The 25895-nt window shown below is 38.8% G+C and overlaps 1 protein-coding gene across 3 annotated transcripts in view; it reads right to left on the bottom strand.

The window, feature by feature from the left end:
• CPNE4 (copine 4) overlaps window positions 1-25895 on the bottom strand; it is a 230188-nt gene that overhangs the window by 82769 nt on the left and 121524 nt on the right. For all 3 annotated transcript variants that reach the window (XM_042043748.1, XM_042043746.1, XM_042043747.1), the window contains 4 exons: window positions 14657-14728; window positions 11120-11194; window positions 5531-5614; window positions 4493-4582 (listed from right to left, as the gene is read on the bottom strand). In XM_042043748.1, the coding sequence (XP_041899682.1) occupies window positions 4493-4582; window positions 5531-5614; window positions 11120-11194; window positions 14657-14728 (321 nt within the window). The remainder of the gene's footprint in view (window positions 1-4492; window positions 4583-5530; window positions 5615-11119; window positions 11195-14656; window positions 14729-25895) is intronic.

Below are 25895 nucleotides of genomic sequence, written 5' to 3'. Positions count from 1 at the left end.
AAAAATGCCATAGCAGACACTGGGGAACAGATTATTATTTTAATAAATACTTTTCATGCAATGATTTTAATTAATAAAATTAAAATAAAGTGATTATCTATTTACATGCAGAATAATATCAAGATCTTTATTGTAAGCTGTGGAGCTTCTTCTATTAATATTGCAACAAGGTTCACATTATATAATGGTATCAACAAGGCAGGAGAGGCACTGCATAGATTACTAATTTAAGCAAAGTTCTGGTCTCTCAAGAAGACCTTGTTAACAATGACCTACCAAAAAAAAAGTAGAAAATTCATGGTCTGTGAAAATTCACATTGGAAAGGGACCTATTTATCAAGGTCTCAGTGCGGAAATATACTGAAAGTCACACGACCTTTAAAGTCCTGAGTGCACCTTACTAGGACTAAGAGCATCATAGGTACACTGGGGCTTACAAGCATATGGAAATAGAGTACTCAGCAGAAAACCAAACATAATTCATGTGCGACGACACAGCTCCAACAGATCGAATGGACACAGCCGAGGAAGTCAACTGGACATAAAAGAAAACAGAGAAGAATGGCAGAACCAGGTTTTAACCTCATGAGAAGTGCACAAGAAGAGGCAACCTTCCTGTGGTTACCAAAAGAAAGTAACAGTACTGTCTGGGGGCTTCAGGCTGCAAAGAGCCCTTCATACACACAGAGAGAGGCCTTATAAAGCGATGTATGGGACAGCCCCGGTAACCATGGCTGTGTGCCCCACTCACAACTGCACATGCACAGTTTCATCGGGATCATCCCCTGTAATCTGGGCTGCACAGGGCTGAAACAATAAACAAACTCACAGCAATGATATAGTTGCAACATACAGATTTTTGAAAGGTAGAAAAACATCTAATGGACGTGCTTCTTCTGAAAATTTCCCCTAGGTAGGCGGAAGATGGAAAGAGCTTTCTATACAGATATGACCTGTGCTTCCCACTCTCCTAGCAGCTTATCAGTTTACCTCAGCAACACTTTTACTCCAGCTCTTTTTTGCTTCCTTTCCTACTTTTCCTTGTAAACAGAACTTCTTTTGGGGAGGTTCTCCATGCAACTTCAGCAGAAGATAGAATTATTCTGTGTCATATGCCCTGTTTTGCCTTTGCCTAACCAACACCTTGTTAGGCATTTATTTCCCAAGTATAACAGCACCTAATACCAAAACAAAAAAAGATAATTTTTCTGTGTACATTACCAGGACTCCTCTAGAAAGACTGCAACTACTAGAATGGGCAGGCAGTAGATGATCCCTACCTGAAAATACCCACAACACAATCTGGTACTTCAGATAAACCCTTGACGGCAACTTAACTCACATGCTGAAACCAGATTTGAATGCCAAAGTTTCACAATTTAAAGGACCTTCAGCACAACAGACTTGGATAAAACCTGCCCTCAGAAGAAGTACAATCCTCACTCAGATTTGTCAGTAGTTACTGTTGATTTGAAACTCTTTACATATTAGAAAAGCAATGCACTACTTTTGGATCAAAGAGGTATTTTGTTCACTTCAATGCATACACTAATTGTCTGTCCTGTTAGCATTAAAAGAAGGTATGATTGGCACTGAAGTGTGACCAGACTTCTTGGACGGTTTCAGTATGTGGGAAGAAAAACTCAGTAGGTTCGTAAATCTAATATATCCTTTTCATAATAAAGCCTAGAGCAGCAATAATTGTAATGAAGTTTTACAAGGTGTCCTGAGAGGAATAAAATGTTCATTATTCTCTGCACCACAGCTAAATAAAGCAAAATTAGTGTTTTCTTTAAAAGCCTATAAGGAATTCAAATTACCAGACTTTGTAAAGAATGCTAGCAAAAGACTTTTGAGGCAGATCCTAACTATTGGTTGCTTTGATTTTAGTGACTTGACTTATCTTTCTAAACAGACATTTTAAACCAGAAAGTTTCAAACGCCCAGACAGTGTAAAGACTGCTTTGGATGCAAGACTTATGAAGAGCAAATTTCCTGTACGTTGAACTTTCTTTGGGTTGTTTTAGGGTACTTTTCCCATGTTAATCCTCATTCCCCATAACAAAAATCTGACCAGTAAATTCAGAACCCATGTGATTTCAGTGGCAGAGATGAAGGGCCAGGACTCCAGGGTTCCAAATAGCCTACAGAGGCAAACCAAAGGTAGTCACAATTGCAAGGTGTCTGCAGTTAAGAATTTCACCAAGCTGGTAGTTCCCTCCGAGCCCTTCTGGTGCCTCTTTAAGCCTTAACTTAGATTATGCTTTCCAGAGCATGTTAAAAACTAACAGCAGGAAGAGACACAAAACTACCCAGCCTTATGCAATTACTGTTCACAGTGATCAAACAATCTTGGCAAGAAGCTGGTGCTCAGCAAGGCAGCTGGAATACACTAAATCTCCCCCCCATTAAATAAGGCACAGGGAACTCTTCCACCACTTAGCAGTAACATATTGCTATATATTTTATGAAGTGAAACAAAGCAACTGAAGTCAAATGTTCCAAAATACGGTAATGCAGAGAGTGGAATGCTCAGTCAATCAAAGTAAAATTAAAGTAAATCAAAGTATAAACATTCATACAGTGCTATACCAGTCACAGACACTTCATCTCTCTAATTCTTATCATTTTCACTCTTCTGTCCTAGCTGCCATCCAATTCCTAGGTTATAGACCACATAGAAAAGAAGCAAATGATTATCTGACAAGTATTATATGCTATCTCTCAAATACAACTGATTTGGGTAGCTGCTCTACCATAACAGCCTTCTCTTACACGCACCAAAAGTTATAAAGGATCTGAATTTGAAATAAGTATCAAGCTTTTTTTTTATTTTACAACCATAATTAGTTTTAAAATATTCCTGTACTCATGAATGATCCGATGCAAATCTTAGTACTTTTAGATTTACTGCAAATGACTGAACTGTAGCCTCAGGCAAATACTCAGGTATCTAAAGCAGGTCTACAAATACTTGCATACACAAACGAAAAACACGTATTCTCCCAAAAAAAGGTAAAAAAAAGACTGTCTTGAAAATTCTCAATAGGTTCACAAGACCCATGGCTTTTGCCCTGGTTTTCTTCTTCAGCCATTCTTTCACTGACTTTCCCCATATCTTCTCTACAGGCAGTCCTAAGGGACTACTCTTGTTCCTCTTCACTTCTCCCTTTTCAGCCTCTCTTTTGGTAGTTCATCTGCACACAATTTTGACTACTGTCTCTGCTCATAGCTCAAAAGACCACCTTTATTCCCAGACCCATCTTTGCCTGCCCATACTGAAATCTGAGCCTTTCTCATACCTTCTCACCTCAATTTCAAAGAGACAAGAGCATTTTTCTCCCTGCAGAACCTCATTCCTCTACCCTTATGGACTTGCCACTTGTTCTCACATTCGAGACTTCACAATTTTGTTTGCTTCTCTTCCTAGGTTTTCTCACCTAAGTGATTTAAAGGCCACATGTGATGAAGGCAGTGCTGTGCTAATTCTGCTTTTCATTTCAGTAGCAGAAATCTGATCCATCTCTTGTCTCAAATTTATATGTTGTTCCATAATAACAGGGCAAACCACAATCCAATCATTCATAAGACTGCTTTTTGCCCTTTCCACTCATCTGTGACATGTATTGTAACATATCCACACCAGCATTTTATTTTTTCTATCTGCATAGCACATCCTGCAGCATCCTAAGCGAAAAATGACAACACCCCTTCTGCAGGATTTTGCAGCTATAATGATGAAAGAAGAAATGCTGGCAGTGACAAAATAAAATTCTATTAGGCAATTTGGCACAGTAAGAAAAAAAAATAGTCATACTTTCAGGTTCAATATCCTTTCATCAGGTCTAAGAGTCTGAATAGACACTGGGGACCAGTGCTCTTTGTTTGATGTTGTTTAATTTAGTATTAGCCTTAAAGCTGATCAGAAGATATAAACAATCATATAAAGCCTTGATTTAAGCCAAATTAGCCAAAAGAAGATGATTTTTTCTACACAAAGCTCCAAGTTCCCAATCATCTGTCTTTCCCTTGACTAGAAACACTTTCATTACTATGGCACATGACTCTTTGTGGCCATCCTATTCTTCAAGTATAATAACAAATCTCTTATTTCAGTGTTTCTTTTACAGGAGGCCTCCAGATACAGAAGTGAGAAAATAGTAGTTAAAATTGTGGTAGGGCTGCCACTTCCCATGAATATACTTTCACCAGTTAAATGATGATGGAGTCAAATTATCCAACTGATTGGGAAAAACAGTCCCATTATTTTTTGAGGTTACTGCAAGAAATATAGAGCATAATCTACTGATTACAGTGGATTACCACTTCTCTGCATCCTTAATTTGATTATGGTAATCATAACGCAGCTGTGTGATCATCTTTTCCATCAAAGAAGATGGAAGTGCAGAATAGCAATCTACAGTTGAAGAAGAGGGACCAACTTTTGTTTTCTATGAATAAAACTATTTAAAAAATAGGAATTACTTCTGACCTTTAGCCTGCGATCCTGGTCTCCACTGCACAGAGAATTTACAGACACTTTAAAAGTCTTCCATGCTGGATTTAAGTTATTCATCACAACCTGTGAGTGAAAAGAAGAAAGAGAACCCTTAACATTTCCACATCTCTCAGCAGAATGCTAACAAGAGCCACAATTCTCAATATAGTACATTCACCAGCAAGAGAAGGAAGCAGAGCTCAGCTGGCGTTTTCAGAACTACATCCATGGGATATGAGCCCTTGAGCAACCTGCAGTTTGCAACACTCCTCCTCTGGAAAGCCCTCAAAAGGCACAAGTGGGAAATGGACCTATACATACCCACAGATCATGCTACAAACATTGCTCCAGCACTGCCACGCCTCAGTGGGAGATAATTCACAAGGGGAAGGTTGTACTACTGAACTGGAAGCCATGGAATAGAGACGCAGAACTGGGCAATGGGGATGGGCAACCTCAATTTACAGGCACACAGTTTGCCCTGCTAAGAAAACTTTATGGAATCCATAACAGCCTTATAACCCCTAACACCTGCCACAGCTCCACCCTAAACACCTAAATGCCGTTTCTAAAGACAGTGCCAGTCATTACCACAGAGCAGTAATGTCACTGGGTCATAAGAAACAAATGTAAAGCACTCAGATTACAATCCCTTTAGCACCAGCAACCTGGGAGGAGGTGGGGAAGAAGCAACATAGTATTAATGGGAAAACACGATACAGCCTGTAGCCTGGTTTTGGCTAAATCTAATATTTATATCTCCTGACCTTCCAAACAGAGTATCTGCCAGTTTAATTGGATTTGGATCTTTGGCTTCAGTATCATCTTCCTTTACCATAAGGTGCATAAGTCAAGACCTGATGCCCATTAGTTAATAATTATACTAGAGTATAACACTAGGAAATGTTTTTAAACGTGGGTGTTTGCACACCACATTTAAAAACACTTCCCTTTGTGACACAGGAAGCATAAACTATGGCTCCTGACAACTCACCTGTGTCCTTGGAAAATAAACTCAACTCTATTCCTTACCTCAGTCCTGTGAACAAGTTGTTGGGTTGCATCATCATTCACCCGAAAAATCTCCAGAAAAGGATCAGATTTGCTGAAAAAATCCTAAAATAAAATATAGGACAGGTTACTCTTGAGGCTCCTTTTTCTTTGAGCTTTTCAGGCACAATGCACTGGTGCTTTCTTGACTGCTAATGAAAAGGAAGAGCCAGCGCAGTATTAGTGAGACCTCTTGGTGTTTCTCAGCAATATTTCATTCTTGTCCTTTTCCCACAAGGATTCCCATAGCACGGTTGTTGTTCTCAGTTTGCCTATTTAATCATGGCACACAGAACTCTAAAATATCCTTATACAACTTCTTCCCTTCTCACACCCAGCTCAGTTCCCTGAGGATTAGCTCCGTCATCCCCCTAGCTTGTTTCTTTCTGTCTCCATACCTGTTTGGTCTTTTGACATCAGTTTTCTAATGCATTGCACTTTGAAGCATATTCCACAGTGGGGTTGAATTTCACACTGTTCAGGTACCCTCTCAAAACAGAAGTTAATTGGCCAAGACGCTGTGCTACTACCAACTAACACAAGATGGATTAGAGATGGTTAGAGAAGCAAGTCCTCTTCAGGGTGTGGTAACATGGCCCATGCTAAGATGACAAACAGAGCAGAGTAATGCAGTAAATAACTTGGTATCTCTAGGCGAATCCGTGAGACACTGTTGTTCACATTCACACACTGCAGAACACCCTCTCCTAGTCTGGCATCCAGCTAACAACCCTGAACTTTCTTACACAAACATAAATTCAGATGCTTTCTATAGTGCTGCTTCAGTTTGGCCACAACCTCTTTTGTTTCAATTTATTCTGGACATGCTGGCTGGGGGGGACAGAAGAGTAACTGGCTGTTAACCCTCCACAACTGGAGGGGGAAGCTTCAAATTTCTAACTGTGCAATGCTGAAAGAACAGGATTTAAATGCGCTAAGCCTATTTTCTGTAGTTTCAAGTCCCTTCTTCATTTTCTTCTTCAAAAGAGCCACAGGATTAACTCTGTGTATATGAATATTCTTCTCTACAGGACATATCCAAAACCACAGACTTCCATGTCAGTCTGGGGAAGTGAGAAATTCTGTTTGCTCTCCAAGTGTTTCTATGATAGTGTTAGTGTAAAAATTACTCTAATATATATATAATTCTACAAATTTCTCCTCACCAAACATCCACCATACTAGCTGCATAGTCATTGGTTTGGGAACAGCTTTGGATAAGATGCTAGCCAAAGTCTGGGCTTGGTAAAATTTATTTTTGGGACATTTTTATGATTCCACAGCTTCAAAACAAACAAAGAATTCAGGTGTTTGAAACAGGACACCTGAATTTGAATGTCTGGAGAAAAAAATTAGTCCCTATGGACCACAAAGCAAGGCTCAAGGAACCTAAAGTCTTGTCCTACAAATGACATAATGTTGGGTTCAGAGTGCTCTTCTGTCGTTGATCTGCTTCTTTACTTTCTAGAGAAAACTTAACGGCACATTTAGCAACTGGTGCAAAGTACATAAATATTTATCCGTTAAATACTATCATGGGGAGCATGGAACAACAAAGCTGTATGTTTGGCACTTTGTTCCAGCTACATGGTAAACAGGACATTTTATATCAAACTGAAAAACCAGTGCAAAATTCAACTAAGTAACTCTAGAGTTTGCCTCAAGGCCCTGATGTAGATTCAGTATCTGGACTCCAATCTAAACTTAAAACTGCTAATATGTAGGGGGTTTTGGTGATGAAATTCTGCCAGATTACCAGTACATAGCAGAGAGAACAAGCAGAGAGAGAGAGTGTTGGTTTAATAATAGTGACATGAAAATCCAGACCACATAGGGTTAAAAAAGATTGAGCTGCCTCTTCTCGCACATAAGCATTCTGATGGAAGCTGAGAAGAAGCTTAATGTTAACAGTTTCTTTATCAAACACAAATTTGATAAGTTATTTGAAAGAAAATACCTCAAAATGATACATCCAAAGACGACACTCTGGAGTGCAAAAGAATTCAGAAAGGAAGCCAAGATTTCATTTAAGGCTCAAAATATAGTGTCATTCCTAGCTGAGTATCATAAAGCTACAACAGCACATCGGCACAAAGGAAATAATTTTTAATACCTGGTTTTAACTACCAAGGTAATACCACATAAAGGGAAAGATACAAGTGCCTTATATCACTCCTCCTTCAATGCAAAAACAAAGCCTAATTACTTTCAGAACGGAGGTACAAACAAAAAAATCCTTCTATATTGAAAGTGTTTTGTAAGAAGTAAAAAATGATAAGCTGAAGAAACATTTGCTTTCACAATTAACACTTCTTTGGTTGTTATGCTGAATCTAATAGCTTTGCATTATCTCACAAGAATACCATCTGAAAGAAGAATAGCAGCAATATATTGTGTTATTTTAATATGATTTAAATGATTAATGTAATATATTTGCTAGTGGTATAATGCACATCGTTCTTCCAGGATGTGCAGCACTTACACAGTGATAACACAAGTACATGGCCTAAACTTAAAAAATTTAGATAGATCTGTTTCTAAGAACCTACTTTGACACATTTTTAGTAGATTAATTTTCAGAGCACAACAATTCATAAAATTCAGGTTTGGGGATCAAGTCAAAGATCCCTTAAAAAAGGGCTGAAGCAGCCAAAAGACTAAAACTTTGAATACTATTCAACAGCTAAACAGGGCATTTGAGGATTTTTTTTGGTAGTAGTCTAACTACTACTACGGAACTATGTATAAAAGCAATATTAGCTTGTATTTTGCAGATATTTGCTGGAGAATCTTTCCCAAACAATGGTAACTGCTTCTCTCAGAAGAGAATTTTGCCTGCCTCAGTGCTCATAATTTATTATAGCTATCATAAAAAATGTAGCTGCTTGTTATGGTAATTGTGACACAGCTATTAATGCAATAAAACCTTTACAAAAGTTATTGTTCCACGGTGAAGTATTCTCAGTGGATCTCTTGAAACAAAGAGGTGCCATTTAAGCTGACAGGGTTTCAATAAAACATGAAAATGCAGTTATACCTTCCAAATAAGCACTGTAATAAAAAATATAATGGTTATTTCTGCTAAGTCAGTTAACTAAAGGAAACTCTCACATCTGTCATTTTCCTATAATTTTTCACTGAATGTTTCAGCCACTCCAGTAGAAAAAATGATTAGGCTTGTTTTGTAGCTTCTCTAAAATTCTTGCAGTTTTATGTCAAGAGAGTAAAAAACATGCAACAAACATATCCTGCCTGTTATATCATAGCAACAATTTCTGTTTAATTTTCCAAAAATGTGTTGTCCACATATTTTTCTTTATTGTAGGAAATGCGTACACTTAAGGTCACCAATCTGGATCCTCTTTCAAGGATCTTCTTTAAGGAATGAAGGAAGAATATTCCTGTCCATTCAAGATGGTAATGGATGGAAATAATTTTTTTTTTTTTAATCCTGTCAGCATATACCTGATGTCCCCCCACCCCTTCCTTTATTCACAAGTTGTGAGACATTAGGATTCTATTTGTCTTCTGCCACTCCCACAGCTAGTGCATGAGCCTCATGGCTAACAAAGGTGACCCCATAGCAGAGCATGAGTGACTGCTTCCAGAGGCTTCTTCTGTCTTTCAGGAGACTCCAAGGCCAGTTTCAACCCTCAGTTGGTTTCTCTGACGTTACATCTCTACTCAGATGTTCACTTCTCTGAGTAGGGAGAGGCATACAAAACCATGCTTAGGATTTTACAAAATGGGATCTTCTCAATTCTTTGATTTTTTTTTCCTTTTTGTGACATCAGAGCACTCATTTTTTTCACCAATGGCTGAACTATGCAATTTAAGTAATTTCAAACCTTAATAAAAATAATTACTAATAGTACCTTGCATTTAATGATGTCAAAGTTCATTATAAGCCATACACTTTTCTTACAGAAGAAGTAAACCAAGCTTCAGCGAGGTTTAGAGCTACACCTTTAGCTGGAGGAAACTGAAAGACTTCTTTCAACGCAATAGGCTTCCAGAGATTTGCATCATTTGAAGACAGGAATTTGGATTCAGGTAAGACATGATGAGTCACTGCTTGACTTGCACACTGCATCATCCAGGAATTTTTTATTAGATGAAGCCCACTTTGACTGGACATGTTAAAATGGCAAAAATGACAATACTGTCGCAACATTTCAGACTGATCCCTCTCACCTTATCCCCATAAAGTGTTTCAATCACTCTCAAACTGTTGCCCAGACAACACTGATCTGGCTTGGAATTGCTCTCTGGCAGTATCCTTTTAATTTATACCAACAAGTGCTAGAAGCCTAATATTTAAAGCAGATTAGAGTTTGCATTTGTGGAAAAGCAATGACTAAATACAGTCTTATTGTGTTGTTCATGTCCTTTCCTTTTTCCTAGATGTAACAGCATATGGAACAGGAAGAAACTTGTGTACAAGTCTGGGAATTACTTCTACAGATATCTGTCTAAAGAAAGGTTGTTAAGTTTACATTTTGACACCTAAATAAATTATGCAACTCAAAACCACTAAGACTTCAGCAACTCTGAAAGAAAAAAGTAATTTATCTTTCAGATGAGAAGCAAATTCACATCCTGATCATTTATGATTGTTAATGATCCTGAGCACAGTAAAATTTTATATGTTTTATCAAGTTTATTTTAAAGTTATATGCCAGTACTATTTATCTTTCTGTGTACTTTCTGCTTGCCTGAGATTTTCCAGTAGTTTCAACTGAAAATATTTTTCGTAAGTTACAACGCAATTTTGAAAACCTGATGTATATGTATCCAAAAGTAGTCTTGCTGATTTGATTTTAAGCTACTCACAGGTCAGATGTTTACAAGAACACACTTGGGGCATCACAAACCTAAACCTTTGCATAGTCCTGCCATATGCTTCTAATTAGAAGCACTTTCATATAAAAGAAGGGACTGTATACCTCAAAGAATTCTATGCCTGCTATTACACTGAAATAACAGAGAGTGGTACAAACAGTCATCAGGTTTTCTTGGGCTGTGGGTTGTTTGAGATGCTTATTATAAGTAAATGCTAAACAATAACAGATCTTTTCAGAAAGAGATACTCCTTACAAAGTTGAGTAGTGTTTGAGTCAGTGGAGAGTTTTCTTCCTGAAGAGGAAAAAAGTTTTTAACAAACATGCAAGTCTTTTTCTCACATTTGAGCTACATTTTGTTGAACAAAACATGTATCATGACTGAGCTGTTACAAAGTTTTCTAGCTGTATTTTAGAAAACTTCAACGATAACATCATTGACTACTTACAGAAAGTTCACTTCTCTAAACACTTCTGATCTGTGGCATTTTACATAATTAAATTGTCTTGGTTGTAGTGTAATTAACTTGTCTTGGTTTTAATTAGATTCCCTTGAGTTTTTTTTTTTAATTACTTCGCAACTCAAGGAAAGCCTCATTGTGAACATTCATCTGAAAACCCTGATGTGTTTAATAACACAAGGCAAAAATATATGTCATGGAAAATCTCATCAAATTATATTTGCAGGCATTCTTATATCTTTCAGAAAGGTTAATATCAAGCAGCTTACCTTGTCATCCAATTTCCGTGCACTGAATGAAAGTTCAACGTAGTCATCATTGCCAGACAATTCCTCAGCGATCACCTAAATGGAAAGCTACATTTGAGCTGTGCATGGTGTAATGGAAGGGGAGAACGACGCCATTTTTCAGTGTGTGAAGACTGCAGACCCCATTTAGGAAACTGAAGTGTGCAACAAGTTAATGTGTTTCTCTTTGCTGTCAGGAAGGGCATCACCTCGGTCAGCCCAGAAACCTGAATCACTTTGTGTCATGTGACTATGCCTTGTCAATCACCTGTCAATGGACAGACATCAACATCCACCAGGCATCCCTTTCCTCTGACCAAGTACTCCTCCACAGAGTGGAAAACAGAGAATTCCACAATCTCACAGTGTCCAAGGGGACAAAAAATGCTCTACAAGAGTTGTATTACTTGGGTCTAAAGCCCAATTATTTTTATGCTGCTTCAGCATCATTTGGCAAGATAAATGAAAAAAGGAGTGAAGTCACCTGGTATTAGTTGTCACAAAAGGCACATCTACAGCAGGAAAGTTCTCCTGGTATAATTTTTCTACAACTGGCAAAACAATTTGCTGTAGATGGAGTGAGAAGCAATGTAATTCTAAAATAATGCAGCATGATTCTTTCAGATGGTGTAAGCTATGTCAATAATGATGCCAGTCACTGTGCTATGCAACATTAAAAAAACCCAAAAAAACCAACTAAACTAGTTTCCTAAGTAAGCCATTTAACCAAACCTGGGATTTCTCAGTGAAAAATATTCTTTGAAACAAACCACATTATATTCTATTTGACAGCTTTAAAACTTTTTTCCCTGTTGTACATCTTCTCCCCAGGTATTAAATCTCCCAAAAGAACCTATTTCTTGGGTGTTTTATGTACATTACCACACACACAGCAGTCATGCCAGCTTCCCAGAGAGGCTGTGTCTCCATCATTTGAAGTCCTTGGGGAGCTGCAGGGACACCCCAACAACTTGTCAAACTGGCTTGGCAGCAGCTACCAACTGCACCCCAAAACATCAACCCGTCAGAGGTGCATATAGCACCTCTTGTGAACCTATTTCAGAAAGGGCAGCAGCTGCCAGAGGCAAGAGACACAAAGGAAGGAGAGGTAGGAGGCCTGTGAGACCACCCTAAAGAAGATCCAGGAGGAGGCATGGAGAAAGGAATGCTGTGGGGACACAGCTGGAGATTCACTCTTTGAAGGAAGTGCTCCATGCTGGAGGAGGCACCTCTGAGTGTGTATACCCTCAGGTAAGGCACATGCTGGAGCAGAGATGCCCCTGAAGGGTCTGTGGCCTGCGTGTAAGCCCAGAGCAGAGCTAAGAAAATGAGTGAAAAAAACCTCAAATAGCAGCAAAAAAAATATCACTGTTTTCTGATCCTGACCTGTGTCACACAGCACCTCATCAAAGGGACTGAGCACAACATGAAGTGAAGGCAAAGGGAGTGAAGACCATGAAGGAGGCAGGAGAGGTGTCAGAAGTGGAGTACAGGGAAAGGGTAGGAAAAGTATTTTCCCTAAGAGGATTTTTTTTGTCTAATTTGTTTCTCTGTAGTTAAAACTTTACTTTGACTGGCAATTAATAAAATTAAGTAAAATTCCCTGAGTTGAGACCATTCTGGCTGTGACACCTCACAGCAATGAGCTGTGGTGTTTCTCCATGCAAAATACTCGCAGTCACACAGAGGCGCAGATGCTTAACTGGGCATTAAAGTACCATCACACAGGCACATATGTGGTGTGTAACATCTTCCAGGCAAACATCAGCTTGCTGGAAATTTGGCCCATAGAGTCTGACACATTTCTCTTCCATGTAGTCTGATGGTTTAAAAGATCTGGTTAGGCTGTGTATGACCAACAGTGCTCTGGAATTTGCACACCAAATTTCGCAAGTATTTTTAACTGAAAATAATGAACCCACTCTTATAAAGGTTTACAGACTTCTGGCTGGAGAAGATGAACAATGTTCTGTTTCTTCCCACAGCCATATTATAAGATTGTGTGGATGAGGCATTACACAGTTAAAGGGCTAATAAAATTCCAGCAAAACTTGCTAAGATAGGAACTTTCAAAATCCTATGAAAACTCATAATTCACTACACTGAATGAGTTAGGAAACTAGTATTTCTAACTTCCATACTTGACAGACACATGGTATGTCCCTAGATCCAGAAATAATGATAAATAATCAGTTTTAAATTATTCTGTTGAGACAAAAAACTTTTCACACAGTATTTTTTGTCTGGGTTCCGTTTTCTCCCATTCAAGTAAAGTCAACTTGCTCTTTAGTATTGCTGGCCAGAAGCCAAAGCATGTAATTAAGGTCCATATTTCATGGTTATCATCCAGTGTGAGGCCAGCAGGGACTATTTACTCATTTTCTCTCATCTTCTGTTTAACACAGTGATTTAATTTTTGCCAGAACACTCCACTAACAAGCCTAATAATTTTAGTTGTACTAGAGCATTTATGTTTTCACAAGACAAAACTCTTTGGTGTTCCTCAAAGAAGAACAGAAGGGAGGTCCAGAACACCACAGGGATGGGCGAGATGAAGTATGCCTGGTTTATCCCAGCAGGCAAACCACACCAAGTTATTTAGGGAACAAAACTCTTTCCTGGTTCTATTCAGCCAGATGAGTGGGGAACTCCTTTCCAACCCCAGACCAAAACCAAGTTTACTGTATGCATTTAAGCAAATCAATTCCCAGCCAAGCACCAAGGAAGACATCTAAGAAATCAAACTCCCTGGGCTCTCAAAAAGTATCTCATAGCCTGCTGTCTCTTTTGTGGCTGAAGGCAGAAAAAATATCCAAACAATCAAGCCAGAAGAAATCCATCTGGCAAATCGCACATTAAGGGAAAAATTCCTTCTCAATCTCATGATGCAACAGAGCAGAGATCCCCAAAGCAGAATCTTTTATTATAGCCTTCATCTTAATGCAGAGCTGCAAATGTCACAAGCATGCCAGGTTCAGCGCAGACAAGATTGATCTCCCAAGCAAGCCAGCACAGAAAAAGAGAGGTAATACACTAATTTTCAGATTTCAGGATACACATGGGGCTATAACAATCCAGTTCTTAGTTGCATTACAACACATCTAAAACTAATCTCATCAAAATTTTTTTTTCCCTTTCTTTTTTCCTAAGAAACTTGAAAAAGCCCAAGGGAAAAGAAAGATGAGGCTCCTTCACGTCTCAAGGCAGGTAAAAATTCTGCAGGTTCCAGTCCTTCAACTAAAAGTATTCAAGCAGCAGAAGTTACTTGCTGTCATCCAAGTACCTTAAAAGTACTAGTAGTAAGTATTGTGGCTTATGTACAAATCATACATTATTTGTTGCCATTTCCTTGAAACAAGCATTTGTTAGAAACAGTACCAGTCGTCAAATAAACAATTTAAATACATTTCTCAGTCAAGGGTTGTTCTGATGGCTTAGCAGGATGCTTTTAGAGAGAATTAGTCACATTAGATATTTCTAAATAATTGGAAAACAAAAGCATATTTAAGACTGACTTACTGTTATAGATGACTTTCCTGCTGTGTTGCCATGTTTGAGTAAGGACTTGGAGAGCTTCCTCTGAGAAACAATCTGCACAAAAATAAAAACAAAGGGAAAAATAAGTAGAATGTGTAGTAAATACATGGTTTATTGTGATTTCAATCTTATGTTGCTTTTTTTTTTCTTTTTTTCTTTTCATATCAAGGTGCTTTCTCAATCCATGATCGGAGTTAACACAGTAAGACCACAACCAACAGGAAAGGTCCCCCAGGAAGCCTGCACAGGATGCAATGGAGGGACAAAACAAGCAGCTGGGGTGAAGCAGAATGGGGAGAACACAATTCACTGCATCAAACAGAATAGTGAGAAACACATAGCATTTCCTTAATATTGCAATGATGGTGACAGAGGACAGAAGTAAGATTTAAGCAGACTTAAAAGACAATAAGAAGAGAGCTGTACACAGCAAATCTATCAGATACCTCCAAAACTCATTTATTTTTATAGGAAACTGAAGTCCATTTAAAATGAGAAGGCATTTATTCTATTTCAAAATATCAGCAACTCTAAATTCAGGGAAGAAGCAAGCAAGCTGCCCCATATTCCAGTTCCAAAATCATCTCCTTTGCTTACCAGGTACCAGATCTCCCCTAGAACTCAGCAAAATGAACTTGGTCATTAACCAAATTATAAATGTTCTTCAAATAAATGGCATCAGAGGAACCCTGACAAAAGATGTTATTTTCCATATCAATAATAACTAGCATTTTCTTACGATTTTGAAACATTTAAAACCAGACCAGCAAAAGTATTAGAAAAGGAATAAACCTTACAATAATGCAGAACTGCTAAGCTATAGTGATGACCCAGTGTGTTAGTCACTAGTAAAGTTAATACTATATGAATTTATTTATTTTTTAATTGGAAAACTTCCAAATGTAGACAGATGTAAAGGTAACTCAAACACTGCTTAGAAATCACAGTATTATTTGTAATCTGACAAAACTGTAGTAGGATTGTGCTGTGCAGATACTGAGCAAAAGATTGATTGTGTCCTAAGAAAAACCCTAACCTCTTGAAAGTGGCTTTTCTACTAGTAGTAGTCCTTTCCACCTTTCCACATCCAACAGTACTTGGACAACTTCATCCAGACAGCTGATGGAAATGATCCACAAATAGACTTCTTTGGCAAAATATGCCGAAATACTAGTTGTAAAAGAAAGGTAATCACAAAGTGACAAGGAGAGTTCCAAGCCCTCAATGAGAGTCCTGGACATCATACATATTTCAGCAATAAACCACATCAGTAGGTCATGGCCAGAACTGGAGGAGTGTGAGTAATGCAAAGTTGCAGCCAGGCAAAAAAGGTGCTGTGAGACAGGAGTGAATTGGATGCACATGCTAGCCTAACATCACTGTGGAGAAACATGTTTGGCCCATCAATTTGCTGAACTGAACAGAAAAGCAAAAGCTGCGCCTCAGATTATCCTCAGCTACAGTTGCAATACAAGCAGCAAGACAGAAGCAAGTTTTAAACAGGTTTTAAATGTGAGATAGGAGAACCACCATATGACAGGACAGCACATCTGGAATCACCGTGACCAGCTTCTTGTTCCTATTGCAGTTATAGCTGACAGGGGTGTGTCTAATCAGTTCTTAAAGACATCCAGAGGCAGAGGGAAACACACTTTCCTCTGGAAATTTATTACTGTATTCATTATCCTTACGTAAATGTATTTTCCTAACAGCTAATCCAATTCTCTGCAATTTAAGTCCATTACTTCTATCTAATGCACCATGAATAGGTGAAACAATCTTTTTTCCTTTTTTTGGGCAATCTTTGTATCTGAAGACTATTACCAACTCCCCACAGTCTTCTTTACTACCTGACCTGAGTTTGTCCTATCTTTCCTTCTTGACCAAATTTCCTAGCCCTCAAACCATTCTCTCTGCTCTTTGATGAGCCTTCATGGACTGGCTCATAAACACTCCAAGAATAATGCTCAAAATTGGGCATAATAGCCCTGGTCCTTCCCATGAGAAGCAAGAAGAGCTTTTCATTGCAAGGCTGATACACTCCAGAATAACATTTACCTTATTTTAAGACCATGGTACTGTTAACTAATGTTCATAATAGGACCATTTCAGATTGCCAGCTGCATTTTTGCAGCTGGCTATTACTTAAATGAATAATTTGACACTCCTTTTTGGACTGCCTTCCATAATGCCATCTGTTGCCAACATCTCACTCAATTTTCCAAACTAACTTTTGGATTTCAACTCTAGTGTTGGCCAGTGGCAGCAACAGACAGAACTACAAGTAAGATGACAGTATTGCTAGGATTTAGAAGTTCTTTTTCTTCCCTAGAATCTTGGAAATACTGTTTGCTGTGACCTTTTAAATCATCCCTACATCTATTTTCTTGCCATCTAAACAGGTTCAAGTACAAATCATTACACTTCTGTGAACTGTGAGATGCAATTTAAAAAATCGTGTTTGAGATTCTCAGATAGGAGGCAATACAGAAATATGACAGATTATTCTTAATACATAATTAAATTATGAGTTCTGTACCAGCCAGATAATGAATTATGGCAGCTGAGGAGCAGGGTCCATTTATCTCCATGGGCTCTCCCTCCTTCCCCAAGATGCACAGGCAACTTTGTAAAATACATTAAATTTTTCCAATGAAAGCTGTGGGTGTTGTCTACTAGAAACCTGTCCAGACATCTTACATATAGATAGCCATGGTATGAGAAAGAACTTGGGTGGGAACCCATCCTTCAGCAGCCTCCTTTAGAGACAGCAGGACTTCTCCCCCTGAGCTACCCAAACTTTTCCAGCTCCCTTTGCTGCCTTCCAAAGGGTCACAGCTTTCATGAGGCGTTGCACAGCTTGGGAGCTCCTGTGCAGGTGGCAGATAGACGGCTCGCAGTTCCAGAGGGGATAATTTACTCTGACGTTCTCATTAGCAGACTGCATTAGTAACACTCGCTCTCTAAGCCAGAAGCATCGTTCTGACCCAGTGAGCTCTCTGCACATGTGAATATGGGTATTTGGGTGCAAGTGTTTACCAGCTGTTAATTAAGTGGCCACTAAGAACAATCCTCCATCTGGCAACAATGTGCCAACATCACTGCCTCAAACGGTAATTGTAATTGCAATAACTGTAAAGAAGTCTATTTTCCATAGCAGTAAATTGACTTTTTTGTTCATGCACTGTACAAAATAGTTCTCACTGGTTAAAAGAACGACTTCTATGGAAGCTGCCATCAATTACCTATCACATTTCTGTTAACATCTCAATGCAAATCTTCTGAACATTATTATACAAAGCATTTGCTGACCTGATTGTCAAACAGCAAATCCTAAACAATGATAACTTGAGGGACTAGCAAGCATTAGTCTTAGTTCAGAGTTACAGAGACAGCTGAGCTAGCAAAATGTCTTAGAAGAAAGTAATTGACCATAGGTCTTTCATTTGTCAGGAGTCTTCATCTTGACCCTGACTTCAAAACCTTGCAATTTAAAACTCCTGCTTCAGAGAAAAAAGTTTCATCCAAAACTGATGGGAAGAAGTGCAGAAAGTAAATGTCTCTCTTCTTTCTAAAACACAAATATTAGAACTGAGTTCAGCCCTAGTAAACCTCAATTACATTTCCAGAACATGCATTTTCATGAACATTTTATTAGAAAAATGACCTACCAGTGAACAAAAGGATGTAGAAAATGGTCCTTGTTGAGGCTGGAATAATTTTCTTCTTTGTAGATGGTACAGGCTGTGTTTTGGATTTAGTATGAGAATAATGTTGATAACACACTGACGTTTTGGTTGTTGCTAGTAGTGCTTTACTCTGTATCAAGGACCTTTCAGTTTCCCATGCTTTGCCAGAGAGGAGGTGCACAAAAAGCCAGGAGGGAGGATAGCCAGGATGGCTGACGTGAACGAGCCAAAGGATATTTCATACTGTACACTGCCATGTTCAGTATATAAACTGGGGAGAGTTGGCTGAGAGCTGCTGATTGCTGCTAAGGGATGGGCTGGGCATCAGTCATCAGGTGGTAACTGATTGTACTATGTATCACTTCCTTCTCTTGGGTTTTACTTTCCTCTCTCCCTCTCCTTTTCATTACAGGTATTGTTATAATAAATAAAATTTTATTTCAATTATTAAACTGTTCTTATCTCAACCCATGAAGTTTGTCTTTTCTTTCTGATTCTCCTCCCCACTGTGGCAGGGATGGGGCAAGGCGGGTGTAAACAAGCAACTGCATGGTGCTTAGTTGCCAGCTGGGGTTAAACAACAACAATGCTTTTTAGTGCTCAGTGTGCCTCTCATACAAAGACCAGACCTCAGAGATTTAAGAGGTGAGACTAAGAGAAGTGAAGTCAAGTTCATTTTCAGCTACATACAAACTACTACCCAGTTCTGGCCTAAGAGCACCACATGTCCAATAAAACATCATACTGAATGTGTTTGCACAAGGTGGAAATAAGAACAGAATGTAAAAGCCACTGCTCCATTTCTGAGAGGAAGGATATGGATATGAAGTTACTCTTGTTTATCAAATATCCAACCATCTCAACAGAACATCATCTCAACTAGATTTCTGGTCTGCAGTGATAAGGGATGTCAGCCCTGTGGTGAGATGGAAGTGAGAAATTCCCTTTGAGATGATCTTAATTTTCCTTATTACATACAAGCCCTTACAGGTTAACGACAGACGCTCAATATTACTGTAGAGAAATCTGGATTCACATCTCCATTTGATCCTACTTCCAATTTAGAATACCTAAAAGAGGCTTTGCACTTTTTTTTTTCCATTATTTTGAAAGTATGAACAGATGCAAAACTCTAGATAAAAGCACCAAGGCACTGACACCAGCTGTGTACCGAGCATTGCTCAGCAGTCACTGAGAGACAAGGAATCTGATGAAGGTTTGCTCTCTCCTATGCCTGAGTCGTGACTAATCAGCATTGTGTAAGATGAGATGTGAAATATAATGACTTGTTTTACCTGGCTTGTTTAAGAAACTTCTAAAATACCTTTCTCTAGGTGGTCCTTTCTTAACCAAATATAGGGATAACTTTCAAAAATACCATACAGAATTCCCAACACTCATAAATTGAGTGGAAAACAAGATTTCAATATGGCTTTTTAACCAGGTTATTTCAACAGCATTGATTCAGCTTGCAAGGTACCACCCTGAGCCAGAGGTCAAGTGTTGCAAATTCTTTATTTGGATTGTCTTCTTCTGCACACTGGACTTTCTTACAGGAACCCCAAATTTAGTTATTTACACAGACAGATTAAGCACGAATTTCCCTCAATCACAATAGTACACAACTTGAAGAAGTCTTTGTATCTCTTCCTTGCTAGCTGGGATAGCCAGAGAACTAACTTTTATTTCCTAGCACCTCTGTGTTAATTCTTGTCCCAGATGTGTTATTCCTGTTATATGGACTTTCATAGTTGCTCAGCTTTCTTCTAGCCAACCTAACTCTTTTCAGGACTGCAAAGAGCACCTAGGCACAGTTTAATAGCATTTTTCCCTTGATCCAAATGCCTTTTACACAGACTGAATCTTCATGATCAAATACATTAAAGTGCAGAGCCCTTGGTGGTAAACATACCTGGATCCTGGAGAAGCAATCTCCCCCCAAACAGCAGTGGTACATACAGAAACAGAGTGTTTTTCTAACAGCATCCCCTAGAACCATGTTGATATATCAAGGAAAGAAAAGTAGAGATCGTACTCTTTCAAAAAAACATGTCTCAAATCTTTCACCAACCCTTATGTCATTGTTTAACCCCAGCCAGCTGCTAAGCCCCACACAGTCACTGCTTTACTCCACCCCAGCGAGATAGGGGAGAGAATGAGAGAAGTGATAAAAACTCATCGGTTGAGACAGTAACAATTTAATAGGTAAAGCAACTGGTATCTTGCCAAGTTTGGGTGGGGATTTTAACATATATAATTAAAATGACTTGACTATATTCACAAAATCCTTTTAATCCTTGATGCACAGCAAGGGAAGGATTCTGTGGTAGATAAAACTTGGGACATAACCATATCAAAAGTATTTGCCAGTTATGCCACATGTCTCTTAAGCTCCTCCCTTCTAGCATAAAAGTACAACCTTTAAAGCACTTTTTTTCACTGTTACAAAGCCTCCCAAATGAAGGACAGCAATACTTTCATGATATTGCTGTAAGTGGAATGATGCAACCAGAGTGACTAGACAAATGATTGGAGATTTAACATTTGTAAAATGTATTCTGAAGCTTGTAAATTAAAATATTAGTGCACTCTTACTATAATCCACTCAAGTCAGATACTGTTACGCCTCTAAACACCCACAAACATAATGTCAGACCTTAATGGCATTTCACCTGTACAGGTGAATAATGAAAGAAACCACAGGGAGCAGAAGTAACTCTGCCTCACAGTGTAAAAACTCTTTCTCCTACTTCATGCATTGCTCTTTAGCCTGGTTTGTGACAAAGCATGATTTATACAACTCTGATGTGCTTGTGTTTATCTTGCTATCTATCCCCCAGCTGCTTTTGAACCCACCAAATAATTTTTGTGAATGGTGGCACATAGTTGCAGATGCACCAAGCACACTACATTTCAACATGAAGAGAGACCAGAGGTTACGTAAATGCTGGTGACCGCACTCCACTCTCATGGACAAAAAGGTTTGGGGAATGCATCACAGATACCGAGAAATCACTTCAAGAGAACGAGTTCAGATGTACAGGTCTCCAGTGAAGAAAGTTTCGTTCTGTCTAACTGCTCACAGAATTCTTGTTCCTTGGTAGAGCCAGTTTTAGTGCTATAATTATCCTCTCTGTACATATGATTCTTTCTGTACCATACTCACCATTCTTCAAGATTTCTTTTGTTTGCTATAGTATTGTTCAGCTCAAAGTCTATTTACAGCTGAATTATACCTCTCCCTTTGTTAAAGACCTGTACCTGAAAATAGTCAATCAAAACAGAACACTGAGAAAAAAAGATACGTCTATCACAAGAGGAATAATGTTATTACAGGAAATATCTTATCAATAGCTTAAAAGGTCTTTGAATTTAATTAGTGTGTAGAGTAGCAGCCCTTTTAGAATTAGTCATAATAATATCTCGTGATAATAGCAAACTAAATTTTAAATTACTTTTCTAAAGACTGCTACAGTAATTCATACTAAAAGATAAAGCATGCAAAAACAAAGCAGTACAAACTGTGCAAGAAATTTCATTAACTATAGCAAGATTCATCTAGAACAGAAAATCTTGCAGCTTCAGAGATCATGCTGCAATGGCAAACCAAGAGCATCCTGCAGATAACTGAGGTGCTGAAAGGGTTAGGCAAAGTTAGGGAGAGTACTGTGTTCATTATTTGCTTCTGCTCTGAGTCAGTGCGGGTAGAAAATGACATTCACATCTAATAAAATACATTATTCATCCCACTAATGAATTGAGTAACTTCATTTGGAGGAGATCAAAGGCCAAGTATTTAAAGGTACCTAGATACCTAAGGAGGCACACAGACATCTAATGAGATTTAGGAATTCAAATACCTTGAAAAAACTGGTCCTGTGTCTTTTGCACCACAGAAGCCATCAACAGTCTGTTAAACAAATATTCTCCTGCGACCTGTTTCAGTTTAATTAATTCAGGTGCAATCATGACTCTTTTAGCCTTTCTCTAATTCAAGAGCAAGGGGATTTGCAATGGCTGAAATTGAACTAATAATCAGTCATCTTTTTCAAGTGCATAATCTGCTCATGACATATATTATTAAAAGCACATGAGAAACAATTATGCTCATTACCAAGAAGGAAGATTTTCAATCCAATTTGTACACAAATGTGTGTATGGGTAATTTTAAGTCTCAGAATAATACTTGAAAATGTTCTTGACAGGAAAAGATTTCCATCTCTGCAGTTCTCTTCTGTTACTAGTTGAGCAAATAACAGAGTAACAATATTTTAACACTTCTGTAAATTAAAAGAAACTAAACAAGGAATGGAATCCCAAATTTGAAAATAGCAAAGTCCAGCCATGGTTAAGTAATGGAAGAAAAGCCACAAAAGCTATTCCCACAAAATATGTCACAGAGAATAACCCAACCCACAGAGCTGGGGTGGTTCACAGCATTTAAGAAATAAAAACTTCACTGGTTCCCACAATTTAATGACGTTGCATGCACAGCTGAGCAGTAATTAAGAATGTCTTGGCAATGTGAGTTTGTTTAGTTCTCATCAGAAAATGGCTATTCATTGAAATAGTTTTCGTGAAAAGAACAGACTAAAATTTCTGGGTGAAACTTCAGAGATAAAAAGTCTTTCTAAGCCACCCACCTGATACTTATTTACTGTGTGGTTAAGAAGTTAACTTTGGGTATTAGAAAGTTTGAGCCCTTACTGTACTAAATGATGCAATTTCAATGTTCTATAAAATTAATGGAATATAAATCTGAATGGTTCCAATAACAGAGCTTTAGAAGCTCATGACATATGAAGGCACTAACATATAAGCAGAATAGGACATGGATTTGGGGTTTTGCTGTCTGTATTGGGTTCATTTCCCCACAGCAGCCCTCACAGGTCTGTGCTGTGCATTGGTAGCTGGAAAGGTGTTGATAACACACCAGGGTTTGGCTACTGCTGAGCAGGGCTGGCACAGCATCAGTACTGTCTCTCAACATTTCCCCCTCATCAGGGGGCTGGGGATGAGGAAGATCCTGGGAGGCCAGCTCACCCAAATTAACAAAAGGGATATTCTACACCATGCACCCCAGTCAAGGTCAAACCACCACACTACCACTGTTGAATACCACGAAAATCAGACTGTTAAATTTCTGACTGTGCTTTTCCATCTAATATTTTTCCTCACTGTTTTTTTTTCACATACATAAACCTATCAAATAAAAATCAATCTATCTCCTGACATTCAAACAATCACAGATTTTGTGAGCCAAAAAGCAACAGAAATACAAAACCCTCAGTGATTACATGGGGATTCAGTTGGAGGTGATTAGTCTGGGTGAATGGAGTGCCTGAAGACTTTTCCTAGGAACAAGGAAGAGGCAAGAGAAAAACAAAGAGAAAAGAGAAAGGGAAGAATCTACTCTCCATAGTTACAGACAACATCCATAAAACCATGACCAGGCATAAACTGATTCATAGCATCTAAAGCACCTGTAGGACAGCAAGAAGTCACCTTTACAGAGGGACACCCCAACTAAAATATTACTGGTTGTGATTTCACTGCCTATCACTACAAAGCTGTGCAGGTGCCTCCGTTTGCCAGTGCCAGTGCAAAGAAGAGCAACTATTTAGAGTGAATCAAAGAGTTAGAAGATTAGTGGGCAGATGCACAGCCTGATGGAGCGTCCCAAGCCATTTCTGCTGAAGCAGAAATCACAATGCCAAACCACTGCTCTACCACAACACTCCCACTCCAACCAATGAGAGCTGTCATCTACAGCAGCAGCTCAAGAAGGCTGATATTACTGCCTTCCTCCCTAAGCAAGACCAGCTAAAACTAAGTCATCTCTGCTCTGGTTATTTTTACTTTGCAAATCCAGGCTTTCTTTTGCCACTTGAAAGCTACTAAAAGTGTTTGCAAATGTTTCCACGTGATACAGGAGTGAGGGCTCATTATGACTCTGCTTACGCAGAGGAAGCCATCACCATTGTGAGGGTGCCAAACACTAGGACAAAACCCAGAGAGGCTGTGATAGCTTCATCCTTGGAGACATTCAAGACTGGACTAGACAAGCCCCTGAGCAATCTGCTCTAATCCGTTTTGAGCAGCAGATTGAACTGGAGACTCCAGGGATACCTCTTCACTTAAATTACTTTATGATTTGAACAGGAAGAGTACACATTCCCAAATGTCTATGCCGCTTCCTTTTGTGGTACTTCAAGTAAGCCCCACTAAGGATTTGTTCCAGACACACCACCTGGAGCAATGCATCCAGTTTTGGGTCTCCAGAAGAGTGCCATGGAGCGGTGGTCAGAGGGCTGGAGCACCTCTCCTCATGGAGACAGGCTGAGAGAGTTGGGGTTCAGCCTGGAGAAGAGAAGGTTCTGGGGCAACCTCAGAGCACCTTCCCATACCTAAAGGGGGCTACAAGAGAGATGGAAAGGGACTTCTTACAAAAGCATGGAGTGACAGGACAAGGGGTGATGACTTTAAACTGAAAGAGAGTGGATTTAGACTAGATATTAGAACTAATTTCACTATGAGGGTGGTGACCCATTGGAACAGGTTGCCCAGAGAAGTTGTGGATGCCCCATTGCTGGAAGTGTTCAACGCCAGGACGGATGAGGCTTGGAGCAACCTGGTCTAGTGGAAGGTGTCCCTGCCCATGGCATGGGAGTTGGAATTAGATGGTCTTTAAGGACCTTTCCAACCAAACCCTGTTGGGATTCTATGAATCTGATTTCACAAATATGCTCCCACTTAAGAATAATTCTTGTGAGGTTACAAGCAAAACACATACAGTTTCCTTGCTTAAATAGCTACCATATGACTGTACAACTTAATTGTTACACCCTGGTATTATTAGATATTAGTTTTATGCATTTAATTAGAAATAAAATGCAAAATGAAATATAATAACATATTTTTAAAAAGTACAGTTTTTAGCTATGCACCTTAACCTACCATTTAACAATGTCACTTTAATTAAACAATTTAACAATTAAACTGTAGAGAATTTGTTAATATTCTGCCAATCTGCACATTACCAGGACACTCAAGAAGCTGGGAAACTGAAAGAGCCTTTCTCAGTAGAAGGAACAGCATTGTAGTACTTAAAAACACACACAAAAATCCCCCCATAACACCTCACACTAAGCCTCCTCCTGTCAAACCCTTCAAGAGATAATCTGCTATTGTTTTGTTTGAAAGGGTGACTTTTAAGTGTGATGGACCAAACAAATCACTTTGAGGAAATGTCTCTATTTAGCATGCTGATATTTATGTAACTACACTCATCAGGTATCTATCTATAACCATTTGTTCTACTGTGTTTAAATGCTGTGGCACTGGAAATTCCTGTTGACAAATCTGCTCTTCACATCCAGGTATGACTGACTGCATGCCAGGATGCTGCCAACCACAGTATTTACCAGCAGAGGCACAGAATTCACTTGTCCTGGCAAGAGCAGTATAAATAAATCCTGCTGAAAATCCAGTGGGATGTCTCTGAACAGTGTATGGCTCAGGATCTAACAACC

The sequence above is a fragment of the Corvus kubaryi genome, unplaced genomic scaffold (assembly GCF_017639235.1).
Source record: "Corvus kubaryi isolate FWS band 111438036 unplaced genomic scaffold, C.kubaryi_AGA036_p1.0 37398, whole genome shotgun sequence".
Classification (NCBI taxonomy): Eukaryota; Metazoa; Chordata; class Aves; order Passeriformes; family Corvidae; genus Corvus; species Corvus kubaryi.
Note: the sequence above shows the minus strand (reverse complement) of the source record. Positions and strands in the feature narration are given on the sequence as shown.